Raw genomic sequence first — 17358 nt, 5'->3', positions numbered from 1 at the left:
CCACCAACTGGGAATTGAGCATTCAAATGTATGACCCCACAGTGACCATTCTCATGCAAACCATCACAAGGAGGACTCGTCTGATTCCCAACAGAGGGAAGGATGAGCTCATAAGAAAATTCCAGACAGGTGGTCATCCTGAAATGCAAAGGCCCTGAGGTAGGGAGAGGGTTGATATAACTGACAACCAGAGCTTTCTGTGTGGCTGAAAGAGCCAGGTTGGAATGCCTTAGGGCAGGACTCCAGAGACGCCCCAGATCATGTACTGCCCTTTAAATCTTGCCTTATCATGGAAGTCCCTGTGGAAATGGACTGCTGCCGTGGGGAAGGGAAACAGCCTGGTTTCGGTTTGGTTTCATTTCCAAAGTTCTCAGGCTTTCAGAGGTTTCTAATAATTGTGGCAACTCCAAGTGTAACTGTGCCCCTGCTGTGCCTAAACCTTGGAACCTGAACACCCCACAGCGCGTTCCTAAGCTCTCTGTTTGATGCTATGCTTGCTTTACATCCTCAAAACCTTTCCATTTTCTTATTACTTCAACACCAGAAAGAAACAAAAACCCATCAGCTGACGTTCTTTTGATGAGGAAATACGAAATATGGTTTGTGTTTATCAGCTTATTGCAGTAACACTGAAAAAGTGTGTTCCATGTCGGGTATGGCTTGGGTGTTTGCATTATTTTCCTCTCTTTTGCTTTAACAGTTGTCCCACTTTCCTCCCACAGGGACCCAAAGCATCCTTCCGTACCCTATCATTACTATGAGCCTTCAGGACCCGATGAATGTACAATGTACCTCTCTCACGAGCGAGGACGCAAGGGCAGTCATCACCGTTTCATTACAGAGAAACGGGTGTTTAAGAACTGGGCACGGACATTCAACATTCACTTTTTCCAACCAGACTGGAAACCAGAATCACCCGCTGTGAATCATGCCGAGGGTAAGCCTGTGTTCTGAGGGGTGAACATGGTGGACAGCGGTGTCCACGCTGTGTGGCAGGAGAGGAAGGACTTAAACTCTAGGCAGGGAAACGGGAACTGAATGGGTGACCGAGAAGAGCGGCGTCCTTCAGCACCATGGACAGATCCCAGCGGCCAGAGAACATTCCAGAACGCTTACATGCTAATGAGTGTTGTCTCTTGGAAAGAGCAACTGAAGCCTTGATTCAGTGACACTGCCATGGCTAGGAACACCCCAGGTCTCTGGGAGTATTGCCTTCGAAACTGAACCGGGAGCAGCCCGCCACTTTTAGTTGCATTTCTTTACAGATACCCACGTCAAAAGACTTTTTTATCAGAAACCTAACCTGACCTATAGTCTCTGTCATTTGTCAGACTTTGTGATTTGTAAAAGGCCTGAAAGTATGGACATGCTTCCGAAGAGCACATCTCCAATGATTTTCATAAAGCAAATGTCTGCTATTTATTTATTGAGAGTTTTTTAGTGTACTCTAGGCAGTATTTTTATAGATTATGATTATGTGGCAATGTATTCTTCCTGACTCTTTAATCCTGAATGGTGGTTGGTATGGGCTAGGATCGGGCTGATGAGTTACTGAATTCACAATGCCCATTACTAGCTTGAAATCAGTATTTGATGTGGAAATGTGCAACATTGTTTGAACCTCTCTGCTTCAGGCAATTTGCTGTTTCATAACAAAAACAGCTATAACACTTTCTAATGTACATAAATGTCCAAAAGAACAAAATTGAAACCCAAAAACTGTGTTATTAAAACAAAAAGATGCTAATGAGAGAAATTTAAAGATACCCTTACTTTTTCTTCAGTAGCAACTGATAATACAAGCTATTTCTCTTTGAGTTCTACTTCCCCTTTCCTTAGAATGTAGGATAAAGTCCCGAGTTCCTCTTGCAAATCTAAGATAGTCAGAGCCTCTCGTTTATAGGAGGACTAGACACTTGGATTGATGTGGGGCTGACAGTAGGAGGAAACTTCCAGTCAGGGTAGAGATGTCAGGGTCCTCTGGGTAGACATCACGCCTCCTCCTGGGGCTCTCTTGCCTAACTACTATCCCTAGATTCTTTAAGAAAGTGAGAAATTGGGGGCAGGGGGTGGAGGCAGTGCCAAGAGCTGCCCATGTTTTGAGAACACAGAACAGTTCCACCCCACCGGCTGCAAGTCTTGGAATATGAAGGACTCCTCTCTCCATTCAAATCCACGATCAAGTAGTACTATAGACTTTCATTTTAGAAACTTGTATCGCTCAGAAGAGTAAGAAATACTAGACTCTTCTTTACATCGTGCCAAAGGGACTTTAGTGTGTCTAATGACAGGCTTGAGGGCAGCAGCTAATGTCGTGAGGGAACAGGCATTCTCTACAAACAGGACAGGACTTGTGAATAAAGTGTCTCATACCACCAGTTCTTTCCCATCTTTTTAATTAGTGATAATGTCCCATGCCCTTTCATTAAGTAGAACTATTCATTATGCAGGGCGCCATTGTGGAGCTGCAGATACAGTCCAGGTATTCAGACAGCAAAGACAAAGTGTTATTGTGGTGTGGCTTGAGTTATTTAAAGTCAGTAAAAAAGAAAAAGAAAAAAATTAAATGGCTGTCCAAGACATAGTGGAATTCATTCTTCAAGTGTCTTCTGAGTTTGTAGGAAAATGAATTTTATTTTTACCATAGCACAACCTCCTGTTTAGTCTTCTTATATACACAGAAGAAGGGTGTAAACTGCACAGTTGATTGACAGGCTACTTCACAATCCCTCCAAGAGATTATTTGTTGAAATATAAGTGGTTCCATTGACAAATCCTATGCTTATGGAATATTGGAAAAGCATAGCTACCAAGGGGTAAGAATACTATCTGACCTGATCTACTATCTTACTGTCTGAGTATCTTTGGGTGGTGTGTGTGTGTGTGTGTGTGTGTGTGTGTGTGTGTGTGTATGTATGTGTGTCTGTATGGGGGGAATGGTGTGCGTATGTGTGTGTGGTTTCGTGTATGGGTGTTGGTGTGGTATGTATGTTTGTGTGCAGTGTGTGTTTATGTGTGTGTATATATGTGTGTGTATGTGCAATGTGTGTGTATATGTGTGTGTGTGGAGTGTATATATGTGGTGTGTGTATGTGGTGATATATATATATATATATATATACATACATATATATATGTATGTATGTATATGGTATGTGTGTTTATGTGTGTATGTGGGGGGCTAGTATGTGTATGTGGGGATGTGGTGTGTGTGTATATGTGTGTGTGGTGTGTGTATATGTGGGTGTGGGTGTATGTGGGTATGTGTGTATGGTATGTATGTGTGTGTGGTGTGAGTGTATGTGTGGTGTGTGTATGTGTGGGGGTGTATATGTGGGTATGTGGGTGTGTATGGTATGTGTGTGTGTTTAAGGGAGAAAAGCCCACAATGAACATCAAGATACGCCCTTTGTCTAATTTCCTTCCCTCAAATACTCAAAAGAATAAAAAGCAACCAAACGCCCAAAGTCTTGGCTCTTTCACAGAAAAATATTTTAAATTCACTTGTGGCTATAATATAGTGTAGCTAAGTGTAAGAAATGATCACTTGGGTCACAGTTTTACCGCTGCATTAAAGAAGACGCCGAGAGCGGACGGCTTGTGCTGATGGACCTGGTTGTGGGCAATTGAGTTCCTGTCTTACCGCTATCATTTCACAACCGTCCGACGTAATGCCACCCAACACCATTAAACATACACAGGACACACAACCCTGCTTACAGACCCCAGTGGTTCCGGGGTATTTGGAGCCCTGCTCGCTTGGCTTGGTATGTTCCCTTCTCGTCTCTCCCCAGTGCTATCATCAGCCTCCTCCCAGCTTTTAAGACCACAATAATACGATGCCACAGCTGGGCGATCCATGGCTTCTGTTATTTCAACACAAGAACATTTGGCAGAGGCCATTACAATAGATAGCCATTACGGGCAAAGATACAGGAATTCGCAAACAGAATCAATCACTTCAAATGGCCCATAAAAAGAGGAATCTCACATTTAATATTCTACAGTAAATATTCACCCAAGAAAGCGCACATTAAAAGCACATTAGGAGGTAAATATTCAGTGTGCTGCATGGGGACTTGGCTGTGTGATTCCCCTCCGCATACGTGGGTGTTAGGGAGCTGAGCCCCCTGTTTCGTTCATCCTGCTCTATACTCCTTCGGACTGGGCACAGAAACGGATCAATTCAGGGACACACAGGTCCTAAGAAAAGCTCAGACCTTCATAAAACCAAATGAAAAAGACTGCCAAGCCCTGTGCCTAAAGGATACACTTGTGTGGCCTCTTGGTACCCTTAGGTCACTGCCAGATTCGTGTTTCAAAGATGGCATCTCTGAACCACCTGAACTCAATTAGAATGGAGACAGAGAATCTCATATTGAAATAAACATGATTATTTCACATTTCAAGGAACTTTTAGAAGGCAAGTGAATGGTAGGAAGTGAGGGGAAATGTAGAAATTCTTTTAGGATGCAGACATGCTGTGTTCCGGTGTTGTACCTCTCCAAATGTTTGCCCTGGGGAGTGATTCTGGGTCTCCCTGACGAAGGTCCCAGTTTCTCTCTGGTTCTGAGCATTTCACACTGAGTAGCCTTGTCCTTCATCCTCCTGCCTCTCCTGAGCCCCCGTGTCTTCACCATCTACTTCTCCAGATCCTTCTGCCCTCAATGTTCTGGCCTCAGTGTTGGATCGGTCATTCCAACACTGGGCTATTCCTGCTGGGCTGGTAACTCAAGACCTGTCTAAGGAATGGGTTCAGTGTCGAGCCTCCTGCAGAAGAGTAGCAGTAGGTCCCAGAGTCAATCCCACTACAAAACAAGGTATGGTAGATGTGCCCCTGACTGGCCTAGAACAGGGGAGGAGGAAGTTTAAGTCCTAAAAGTAGGGCCATTTTGGTCAAAGCAGGACAAAACGTCACCCTCTCTGAAGTTTCTCAAAACAAAACAAAACTAGATGAAAATCCAAAGCCTGAGGAGGTGGGGCCAGAGGAGAGTTACAGATTGCCTGGGTTTTTAGCGCACACCAGAAGACACTCTGAAGTGGAAAGAGGTGAGACTTCCCAGAAGGCTTGGAACTGCTTGGGAGTAACTTGGTTAAAGCTCACTCCCCCACCTACTCAGGGTATTAAAATGTAAATGCAAAAAAATGAATAAAATAAAATAAAATAAAATAAAATAAAATAAAAGGCAGAGACCCCGTTTTCTACTTGTGCCCCAGTATGACATGCTACCTTGGATTGTCCTGTCTTTCTATGTGTGTCTGTTAGACTAGATTGTAAGCTCCTTGAGGGCAGGGGCTGTCTTTCCTTTGTCTTTGTAGCCCCATACCTAGTACAGTGCCTTGCACACAATAGGCGCTCAATAAATGTCTGTTGTTGGTGTTCATCTCTTTAATGTTGACGCATTGGATCGACACTTGGACACAAATTCATTCTATTGTAGAAGAGCAAGTGAGTCACTGGGTCGTGAGGTAGATAAATTTCAAGTGGGTTTTACAGGGTCAGTTTCTAAACATACAGTGTGTTCAGTCAACAGGACTGGCCTACATTTGGGTAGGACAAGCTTCCAGTTCATTAGGTTTGCTAATGCTGGCTGGACTGAACGCGCGGCTAAGGTAAAGTTCATCGAGCTTTGTTTTCGCCGTTAGTGAAGTGCTCTGAGCACAAATTAAATGTAATATTGACAAATGCTGCAGCATGTGCAGATGGGCAGAAAAGCAGCGAGGACTCTAGCTCCAGCGGCAGAACACAAAAGAAAGCTGAAAGGAAATGAGCTACAGCTCACCTCCACCTTGACTGACAGCTTCGTGGAGGTAGCAGGAAAGCCACATGAAAATTAAGGACACTTTTTCTTAAAAGAAAATGGGGGGGGGGGGCAGGGACACAATATAAAAGCAGAAACACTTTTGTTTCCATGTAGCAGATGCAGTTTTATCCCTCCCAGGGGGTGAAGGACAGAGCAAGAAGGGAACCCCAGGCTCTGCAGTCACCTGGGCCAGCTCCTGGCGGCTGTCACTCCAGGTGGCAGTAGAGGCCTTAAAGGTTGGTGAGCTGCCACAGGCAGGGCTTCTCTGCAAAGGACAATGGTATCTTCCTGAGCTTGGGCCCACTCCCAGTCACTGCCTGCCCCTCCCCACTCTCCATCAATAGTTTCAGTTTCATTTGCTGAAGCTGAGGAGGAGGAGGCCTGGAGGCAGCACAGGAGGGGGACAGTGCTTGTGCCTGGACCAGAATCAGACATCTCCCCACATTGGTGCACAGCATGCAAATGAAGCGATTCTAACAGGAATTCAAACAGAATCTCTCTGTCCCAGGGAGCATGCCCACTCCCCGTGCGGTCATCTTTACATGTCTGGTTCTTCACCATGAAATTAGTTCTTCAGTCTCCAAATTAGGAAATCCAGTAAGGTAAATTAGAATGTTACAGCATACTACTATTAAATATCCAGTGTGCCACAGACAAGACATACTCTGTTTTGCCACAATCCCACCTCTGCTACACTTTTGCAAATAAGAAAACTGAGACTAATGGGTGTTAAGTTGCTGGCCCTCAGATATAAGCTGACCCTTGGCAAAGGCTCATTGTACAACTTTGCTGTGGGCTTTTCCTCTATAAACGCATTTAGCAATCGGAATAACAACATATTTTCACAGTTCCCATTTTACAGATGTAAACACTGAGGCACAAGATGCTTGAGTAACTTTCCACAGCCATAACACTGCTTCCTGAAGAAAGCAGATTAGGAGCATGACAGCTTATTTCTGGAGTTTCTGTCTGTTTTCAGAATTGTTCTGGACAGAAATTTAATATTACAGGTAATAATTTATATGGGAATATTCAATGTGTAATACTTGATACTTGCTAAATATTCAAATATGCAAATTGTAGAGCAGGCATACCACCCTGGAAGCCACCTCCATGTTGCTCCAAACCTCAGGTTTTCTGCTCTCCGCGCTGCTGCTTTCTACCTCGTTTTATTAGACATGGATGCATCTACGAATATGTTGTTGTTGGGCTTTGCATATGCATAAATATCATACAACTGCCAAGACACTTCATATAGTCTTTCGAAATTCACTTTTCTCCCCTAAGCATAATTGTTTTCGTTTCCTGTAACTAGTTGATTTTCACTATTGTGAAATACCAGTGTATTGCATACCCACAGAGGTCAAGTGTAAACAGAGTCCTGGAATACATGGCGATGAAGGGATCCTGGCTGTGACTAGAGCTTGTGAGCAGAAACCTTCTGAGGTAGGAGATGGGCCATGGAAACTGACTCCCTCCAACCTCCAGGTCCTGAAACAGCCCAAAGCTCACATCCTCCCATCAGCTGTCTGTCTTGGGTGGGAGCAGAGCCCAGGCAGTCCAAGAGCCCTCTCCTAACCTGTATACACCAAAGCAATCTGAGCCCATCCAAGCCCAGAAATGAACTCCAGACACAGCCTCTGTCAGCAGCCTACAGTTGGGTCCCCTCTCTGCTACCAGGAGCTTTCTCTACCACATAATACATGCTCTTCCCTCCCTCTCCCTGAAGTCAGTGCATTGTCCTTGATGGCCACAAGGTAGCAACTCAACAGAGAAGGAAGTTTGCAACACATTATACAGCTTACTTTTTCCTAATCTTTCCAGTTATCAGGTGTTACTAATATCTACAATGTATACTTTTTACAGCACTATGAAAATTCATGAATGTTCTAGTCTGTATGTATAGTAATTTCTTAGAGGTATACCTAGGATTGAAAATGCTGGGCTGAAAATACAGCAGAACTACTTGATAGTAAGACGTCACCAGACTGACTTCCACAGTGGCTGGGCTCTGTCCTCCCAGCGGCTGATTCTTACGGATACTGAGTATCCGCAGCTAAGTTTCTGCCACCTCAGTAGGTGCAAAGCATCTCACAGTGATCTTAGTTTGCATATTTCCCATTCCTTATGAGAGTTTTCCTTTCAGTAGTTTAGCCTATCTGCTAATGGCTGCCACCACTGACTGCTTTCCCACTGAGTTCCTTCACTTCCTTTGCCTTCTAAAGGATTCTTAGTTCATGTGTAGCTATTTCCTCCAAACTGAAGAACACTTCCAAATGCTCCATCCTGGAGCAAAATGAGAGGATCCAGGGACCTGGGAAATAAGCAAAACAAACAAGGTCCAAGTAAGGAAACTTACAAGGTTCAGAAAATCCTGAAAACTACAAGATTCAAAGTCCTCTGCCCGAGGTTATATAATCAGTTCCATTTGCTGGGGAGAGACACTCTCTCATTAACAAAGCTGTCTGTCTTCATTCCTGCATGGAACTCTTGTGAGTCACCTGCGCTAGGCTGGGCTTTCTGGTGACAAGGCCCTTGAGGGACTCAGGCTGCCGTGGTAACCACAGTAAACTTGATGACTCACTGAGTGAGACTTGTGTGGAATTGTTTCTCTGGTCTGTCATCAGTGCCTTTTATGGGGTGGATAGATGTCTCTCCATCAGTATATCCTCTGCCACAGATACTATTCTTGTTGATTACGTGTGTTGCCAGTATTTTCCAGTATCTTTTTGTCTCTTCTCCTCTGTGGTGTCTCCTGGTGAAGAGCCGATGTCTGTCTGATGTGACCACAGCACAATCTTATCTTTGGATGAGCCCCCACTGCTCCTGACTAGTATTTCTCTCTGTTTTAATTTAAACCTTTCAAAATTTCTGCCACTCATATTGTGCCCCGGATTTCCTTTTCATATACTGTGATAAAAGTCACTGCTCTTTATGCAGACTCCAACTGCCCCGTACTACTTCCTGAACAATTCAGTCTCCCCATGACCCGTAATCATGTTTCCATAAATGTGGGTGTTTATTTCTGCTGTCTGTATTATAGTCAAGGCTAACCCAATTGTCTGCCCCTTAATCACTGAAGTTTTGTCATAAGTCTAGAGTCTTTAGGGTACTACTCTCCTCTCATTCCTTCTCTCTGAGGAACATCCTGCTTATTTTGTTTTTTTTGTTTGTTTTAATATCCTTTTTAAAAAGTCACTAAACCTTACTATTATCAATCATCGAGCTCACAAATGCATGCAAACAGACTGAGCATTACAGACCCATGCTCAAGGTCAAAGCACAGCGTGCCCAGTGGCAACGCCACTTCCCTCTTTCTCTCCAGCCAGTCCCCTTACCCAGGGGGACAACTTCATCACACAGCTTTGTTTGGCTGATTTTAACGTTTCATCCAAATACAACCCAATGCTAGATCCGTGTTCATGTCCAGCTTTAGTCCACACTTTATTTCCACATGTAATTTTACAGGAAGATGAGCTCTATGTTAAATAAACAGAAACACTGGGTTTCACTAGGGATGCATTGGTTAATGGATCTGTTGGGGGGCAACTCATTCCTGTTGATATGAAGTCTTTTAATTCATAAATACAGGTTGGAAGTATCCTATATAATGGTTTGAATGAGAAATGTCCCCCAAAGGCTCATGTATTGAATACTTGGCCCCAGTTGGTGATGCTGTTAGAAAAGTTATGGAGTCTTTAGGTGGAGTCTTGCTAGAGGAAGTACATCATTAAGGGCAGTCTTGAGCCTTGGTCCAACCGCTTCAGGATCACTCCTGGCTTCCTGTAGGGAAGTGCTCTCCAGTCTCTGTTGCAGGCACCTGTCACATGCCTCCCAGTCTCTCTCGCCATGCTGTTTATCATAGAACAGATTAACACCTTGAAGAAATTGTGAAAGTGTCAGAGCAGCCCCTGATCACCTCCCTCCCGCTGCTGTGTTCTTCTCAGTCATTTTACTGTTTTTTTGTGACAGCCATGAGCTTCTCTCTGCTTAAGATGCACAGCGAGCAGTCTTGTGCATTTGCCCACTCATATACCCGGTGGGAGCTTCTTTTTTTCTCAGTCTCCTGGTTTCAAAGGTGGGTCTTCTGGGATGGAATCCAGAGATCTTGCTCATCACACACATCTTTACTTTGGTTCCACTTTTGAATAACATTCTCAGCTGAACACTGGAGTTGTCCCCCTGTATATCGTCTGTTGAATTATCTGGCTTCTCATTTCATCTAAACAAACACCTGCCATTAATTTGGCTTGAAAGGTGTGGTTTCAATGATCCCACACAAGTGTGTCTCATTCACACGTCGTGGGCATTGAGAGTTAAGATTTGGTCTGCTTTCCCCATCAATTCATTCAGATCAGATTTCTTTCTTTCTTTCTTTTTTTTAATAATAGGCTTCCCTCCTAACTGATTACATGTTGCTTTTGATTTGATTACATTTGCTCTTTGTTGTTCTGTCTCTTCCATTGTATTTGGGTTCTGGTTTTGTTTTCTGATTTCTTACCTAGAAGAAATCGTAGATAGCCATTAGTTTTTAACCTTATGGCTCTGTGTGTGCTCCCGTTGGTTATGTGTCTGTTCCCTTTCGTGCCTTCTCTCCCTCACACCCCAGCTTTGTTTTTCAGGAAGGTCCTGGCTATAGGAACTGTGCAAAGTTATAATTATCAAGACTTTCCTGTAGTGGTATTTTAAGAATATGCAAATATCTTTCTCATTATAATTTATCAGCCCTGTCGCCCATTCGTGATGCCTGCTGGAGCGATTATTACTGGGCCGTTTGTTAAATGTTAGCTTCTTGCTGTTTTCATTGTTTATTCTCTATTTCTGCCAGATCTTGGGACGTATACTGTAAGGAAGGAAGAATAATCTCAGTTCCCAGCTTACTCAAAGAGTTCAGATCTCCTAATGCACCAGGCAGGTAACCCCCTGCCTCGTCCTTCTTTACAAAGGACACGTGCCCCATGCCTGTGACCAAATGGCCTCTCAAAGGCCCACTTCCTCACCAGGAGATGAGTGTGGGGAGTGGCAGTGTGCCTGGCAGCTCTCACAACCCTTTACACAACCCCGAGGGAAGGAACTCTGCAGAACACACAAGGAGATAGTGTCTTAGGGTGTCTGCTGTGAACAGACACATGATCAAGGTAACTCTTATAAAGGGCACCATTTAATCAGGGCTGACTTACGGGTTTAGAGGGTCAGGCCAGTATCATCAAGGTGGGAGCATGGCAGCATCCAGACAGGCATGGTGCAGGAGGAGCTGAGAGTTCTACATCTTCATCCAAAGGAATCCAGAAGCAGATTGTCTTCTAGGCAGCTGGGGGTGGGGGTGGGGGTGGGTCTCAAAGCCCACACCCACAGTGACACACTTCCACCAACAAGGCCACACCTTCGAATAGTGCCCATTTCCCCAGCCTGAGTTGGTGTCTTAGGGTTTCATTGATGAGAAGAGACATCATGACCAAGGCAACTCTTATAAAGGCAAACATTTAATTGGGGCTGGCTGACAGGTTCAGAGGTTCAGTCCATTATCATCCAGGCAGGAGTGTGGCAGTGTACAGACAGGCATGGTGCTGGAGGAGCTGAGAGTTCTACATCTTCATCTGAAGACTGATAGGAAGAGAGACTCTCTTCTGCACTGGGTGGAGCTGGAGCACTAGGAGGTCTCAAAGCTGCCTACAGAGTGACACACTTCCAACAAGGCCACACCTCCTAACAGTACCACTCCCTGGGTTTAGCATATTCAAACCACCAGGGTTAGAAAGTCTGACCTTCACCTCTGCTCAGTGCTCCCTATATGCCTTTGCCTGCCCTCATGGTGCTACCTCTATTGTGCCACATGTGATCTCCATCGCTTGAGCTGAGTGTGCAGATGATGACCCTACCAGTATTAGAGACGGTGCCTAGGCAGGCGCTTCCTTAGGATACGGAACGCTGACCGCTCACCTGTGCCCGGGCCATGGAGCGTTTGCTATCTGGTCTGAAGCACTTTTCAGGGTGCTGCAGAGGATGTCACAGACAGCTAGAACACAAACACTGCCATACTATCACCAACGCTGGCCCAGAAGGAGAAAGCCATTCTCCTTCTTTTGGTCCTTACTTCAAACACATTGTTTACAAAGCCCTCTCTGGGATCATTCCCAGTATGGCCCTTCACTGTCACATTCTGCAGTGACCATTATCTTCCTCCTCATCCTCTTCCCTGCCATAGCCGTCCCCTTAGTAACATACACATGTCACCTCCTTCCTCCCCTGGACTTCAGGAGATATAAAAGTGTCACTTTTAAATGCTCTGACATTTTCAGTCAGAGGTAAGTTCAGAGAGAATGCTTCTGGGGTGTCTTGATTTGTTTTGTGTCATCCCTGTGTACATCCAGCAGGTGTGGGTTTGATTGTTACCCGTGGTCTGTTGGCTAACAGGCCTCTTGTGAGCATAGAACAGTGGGTTTCCACCTTCCTAATGCTGCGGTCCTTTAATAATAGTTCCTCATGTTGTGGTGACCCCCCCCCTTCCCCATAAGATCATTCCACTGCAACTTCATCACTGTAATTTTGCTACTATTATGAATTATAATATAGGTATCTTATATTTGACCCCAAATAGGTCACGACTCACAGGAGTAAAGCTATCCTTCCACAAAAGAGAAAAGGTCTGGAAAAGGGACCACCGGCTAGGTTCATTCACAGGGTGAAAGAAGACCACAGACACCTCACTGGCCAGAAATTTGTGATGATGTGCCAGAGGCAGATATTTTGTCCTCAGAAATCTCCGGATTTCTGCCAGTGCTTTCTTTGTTTTTGTTTTGTTTTGTTTTGTTGGCATGGGTAAGCTATCAAGGAGAGCTACCTACAGGTCCCAGATGACGGGTGTCAGGGTTTAGCTGAAGAGGAGCAGTGTAGTTGGAAAGAAGACAGGAGACAGCTCACGGTGAGAGAGTACACAGCTTGAATTCTGAGTCGGAGCGTGTGACCACTCGGGAGTTAGCAGGGCTCCCCTGCAGCTCCGATGTGGAAGTCGTAAGGATCAGGCAACTCTTTGTGAGATTCTAAAGATGGCAGAACTGTGTCTTCTCTCACAGAGGAAGCACCAGTGTGGCAGTAAGTACCAGTGTCTCCATTCCTACCAGCGTGGCAGTAAGTACCAGTGTCTCCATTCCTACCAGCGTGGCAGTAAGTACCAGTGTCTCCATTCCTACCAGCGTGGCAGTAAGTACCAGTGTCTCCATTCCTACCAGCGTGGCAGTAAGTACCAGTGTCTCCATTCCTACCAGCGTGGCAGTAAGTACCAGTGTCTCCATTCCTACCAGCGTGGCAGTAAGTACCAGTGTCTCCATTCCTACCAGCGTGGCAGTAAGTACCAGTGTCTCCATTCCTACCAGCGTGGCAGTAAGTACCAGTGTCTCCATTCCTACCAGCGTGGCAGTAAGTACCAGTGTCTCCATTCCTACCAGTGTGGCAGTAAGTACCAGTGTCTCCATTCCTACCAGTGACAGCGAACAGATCTAATGCAGAGAGGCAAGCCTCACCTGATTTCCATTTACAAAAATAAACCCTCCCTAATCCCAGCCACTGCGGACACAGTGTGTGCTTGCGTGGGTATATGCTTCAGTCTGCCTCTCCATAGCAGGCTTCTTCCTTAAACAGTTGTCAAAACTACTAGGTTGATTTTGCCAAATAAAACAGGCATAGCTGAGTGCAAAAAATGGCACCCCAGTTCACCTCTGATCTGATTGAGCTCCAAAAAAGCACAGCCATTGCCAGCAGTCTTGCCCGACCTCCTTGTGTGTTGGGAGCCGCCCCCACATTCGCCGTCACAAGATGGCGCTGACATCCTGTGTTCTAAGTGGTAAACAAATAATCTGCGCATGAGCCAAGGGTATTTTATGACTACTTGTACTCTACCTTTCCCGTGAACGTCAGCTCGGCCATGGGCTGCAGCCAATCAGGGAGTGATGCGTCCTAGGCGAAATATAACGCTCCTAAAAAAGGGGACGGGGTTTCCGCCATGCTCTCTCGCTGGCATCTCTCTGGCTCTGCGCGCCCTGCGCTCGCTCGCTGCCTAAAGATGTAAACAATAGAGCGCGCGCGCCGGAGCTCTGGCTCCTAAAGATGTAATTGAAGGGGCTTTCGTTTTTGGGGCTGGGCGCTGGGCACTTGCCCTCCTGGCTCCCAAAGATGTAAGCAATAAAGTTTTGCCGCAGAAGATTTTGGTTTGTTGCGTCTTTCCTGGCCGGGCGTGAGAACGCGTCTAATAACAATTGGTGCCGAATTCCGGGACGAGAAAAAACTCGGGACTGGCGCAGGGAAGATCCCTCATTCCAGAACCAGAACTGCGGGTCGCGGTAATAAAGGTTCCCGTAAAGCAGACTGTTAAGAAGGATTCAACTGTATGAATTCAGAACTTTTCAGCTGGGGAACGAGAGTACCCGTAAGTATAGCTTTACGAGGTAAGCCTGGCCTTGAACTTTCTAAGGAAATTCAAGACAGTCTATCAGAAGTAAAGTGGAAAATGTTTGGCCTTGAATTTTTTCTAATGTTAGGAGCCCTTTTGTTCCTTTTCACATGTTATCAGGTGATTAAGATAGGGCTGAAAATTCTGGATGAAATTCAGGGCAATCTATCAGAAGTAAAGCGGGGAGAGAGAGTAGGAGCAAAGAGAAAATATGGTACACAAAATAAGTATACAGGCCTTTCCAAGGGTCTTGAACCCGAGGAAAAGTTTAGGTCAGGTAAGAATACCTGGGGAGAGATTAGAAGGAAGGAAAAGAAAAAAGAAAAGAAAAAAGATCGATTAGCGGAGGTCTCTAGGAGATACTCGTCACTAGATGAGCTCAGGAAGCCAGCTCTTAGTAGTTCTGAAGCAGATGAAGAATTCTCCTCTGAGGAAACAGACTGGGAGGAAGAAGCAGCCCATTACCAGCCAGCTAATTGGTCAAGAAAAAAGCCAAAAGCGGCTGGCGAAAGCCAGCGTACTGTTCAACCTCCCGGCAGTCGGTTTCAAGGTCCGCCCTATGCGGAGCCCCCGCCCTGCGTAGTGCGTCAGCAATGCGCAGAGAGGCAATGCGCAGAGAGATGCGCAGAGAGGCAATGCGCAGAGAGATGCGCAGAGAGGCAGTGCGCAGAGAGATGCGCAGAGAGGCAGTGCGCAGAGAGGCAGTGCGCAGAGAGGCAGTGCGCAGACTCATTCATTCCCAGAGAGGAACAAAGGAAAATACAACAGGCATTTCCGGTCTTTGAAGGAGCCGAGGGTGGGCGTGTCCACGCTCCGGTAGAATACTTACAAATTAAAGAAATTGCCGAGTCGGTCCGTAAATACAGAACCAATGCTAATTTTACCTTGGTGCAGTTAGACAGGCTTGCCGGCATGGCACTAACTCCTGCCGACTGGCAAACGGTTGTAAAAGCCGCTCTCCCTAGTATGGGCAAATATATGGAATGGAGAGCGCTTTGGCACGAAGCTGCACAAGCGCAGGCCCGAGCAAACGCAGCTGCTTTGACTCCAGAGCAGAGAGATTGGACTTTTGACTTGTTAACGGGTCAGGGAGCTTATTCTGCTGATCAAACAAACTACCATTGGGGAGCTTATGCCCAGATTTCTTCCACGGCTATTAGGGCCTGGAAGGCGCTCTCCCGAGCAGGTGAAACCACTGGTCAATTAACAAAAGTTGTCCAGGGACCTCAGGAATCCTTCTCAGATTTTGTGGCCAGAATGACAGAGGCAGCAGAGCGTATTTTTGGAGAGTCAGAGCAAGCTGCGCCTCTGATAGAACAGCTAATCTATGAGCAAGCCACAAAGGAGTGCCGAGCGGCCATAGCCCCAAGAAAGAACAAAGGCTTACAAGACTGGCTCAGGGTCTGTCGAGAGCTTGGGGGACCTCTCACCAATGCAGGCTTAGCGGCCGCCATCCTTCAATCTCAGAACCGCTCCATGGGCAGAAATAATCAGAGGACATGTTTTAACTGCGGAAAGCCTGGGCATTTTAAGAAAGATTGCAGAGCTCCAGATAAACAGGGAGGGACTCTCACTCTTTGCTCTAAGTGTGGCAAGGGTTATCATAGAGCTGACCAGTGTCGCTCTGTGAGGGATATAAAGGGCAGAGTCCTTCCCCCACCTGATAGTCAATCAGCTTATGTGCCAAAAAACGGGTCATCGGGCCCTCGGTCCCAGGGCCCTCAAAGATATGGGAACCGGTTTGTCAGGACCCAGGAAGCAGTCAGAGAGGCGACCCAGGAAGACCCACAAGGGTGGACCTGCGTGCCGCCTCCGACTTCCTACTAATGCCTCAAATGAGTATTCAGCCGGTGCCGGTGGAGCCTATACCATCCTTGCCCCCGGGAACCATGGGCCTTATTCTCGGCCGGGGTTCACTCACCTTACAGGGCTTAGTAGTCCACCCTGGAGTTATGGATTGTCAACATTCCCCTGAAATACAGGTCCTGTGCTCAAGCCCTAAGGGCGTTTTTTCTATTAGTAAAGGAGATAGGATAGCTCAGCTGCTGCTCCTCCCTGATAATACCAGGGAGAAATTTGCAGGACCTGAGATAAAGAAAATGGGCTCCTCAGGAAATGATTCTGCCTATTTGGTTGTATCTTTAAATGATAGACCTAAGCTCCGCCTTAAGATTAATGGAAAAGAGTTTGAAGGCATCCTTGATACCGGAGCAGATAAAAGTATAATTTCTACACATTGGTGGCCCAAAGCATGGCCCACCACAGAGTCATCTCATTCATTACAGGGCCTAGGATATCAATCATGTCCCACTATAAGCTCCGTTGCCTTGACGTGGGAATCCTCTGAAGGACAGCAAGGGAAATTCATACCTTATGTGCTCCCACTCCCGGTTAACCTCTGGGGAAGGGATATTATGCAGCATTTGGGCCTTATTTTGTCCAATGAAAACGCCCCATCGGGAGGGTATTCAACTAAAGCAAAAAATATCATGGCAAAGATGGGTTATAAAGAAGGAAAAGGGTTAGGACATCAAGAACAGGGAAGGATAGAGCCTATCTTACCTAATGGAAACCAAGACAGACAGGGTCTGGGTTTTCCATAGCGGCCATTGGGGCAGCACGGCCCATACCATGGAAAACGGGGAATCCAGTGTGGGTTCCTCAATGGCCCCTATCCTCTGAAAAACTGGAAGCTGTGATTCAACTGGTAGAGGAACAATTAAAACTAGGCCATATTGAGCCATCTACCTCACCTTGGAATACTCCAATTTTTGTAATTAAGAAAAAGTCAGGAAAGTGGAGACTGCTCCATGACCTCAGAGCCATTAATGAGCAAATGAACTTATTTGGCCCAGTACAGAGGGGTCTCCCTGTACTTTCCGCCTTACCACGTGGCTGGAATTTAATTATTATAGATATTAAAGATTGTTTCTTTTCTATACCTTTGTGTCCAAGGGATAGGCCCAGATTTGCCTTTACCATCCCCTCTATTAATCACATGGAACCTGATAAGAGGTATCAATGGAAGGTCTTACCACAGGGAATGTCCAATAGTCCTACAATGTGCCAACTTTATGTGCAAGAAGCTCTTTTGCCAGTGAGGGAACA

The 17358-nt window shown here is 45.9% G+C and overlaps 2 protein-coding genes across 8 annotated transcripts in view; one reads left to right on the top strand and one right to left on the bottom strand.

Annotated features, from left to right (window-relative positions):
• The window catches only part of St6galnac5 (ST6 (alpha-N-acetyl-neuraminyl-2,3-beta-galactosyl-1,3)-N-acetylgalactosaminide alpha-2,6-sialyltransferase 5), a 162326-nt gene extending 159746 nt beyond the window's left edge, over positions 1-2580 (top strand). Inside the window, exon 5 of the mRNA NM_012028.5 lies at positions 723-2580. Within this exon, the coding sequence (NP_036158.3) occupies positions 723-954 (232 nt within the window). The 3' untranslated portion in view covers positions 955-2580. The remainder of the gene's footprint in view (positions 1-722) is intronic.
• Positions 1-17358, bottom strand: part of Pigk (phosphatidylinositol glycan anchor biosynthesis, class K) — a 128842-nt gene that overhangs the window by 20462 nt on the left and 91022 nt on the right. The gene's annotated exons all lie outside the window — the stretch shown is intronic.

The sequence above is a fragment of the Mus musculus genome, chromosome 3, assembly GCF_000001635.26.
Source record: "Mus musculus strain C57BL/6J chromosome 3, GRCm38.p6 C57BL/6J".
In the NCBI taxonomy this organism is placed as follows: Eukaryota; Metazoa; Chordata; class Mammalia; order Rodentia; family Muridae; genus Mus; species Mus musculus.
The sequence above is the reverse complement of the archived record's forward strand: the minus strand, read 5'-3'. Positions and strand labels throughout refer to the sequence as shown.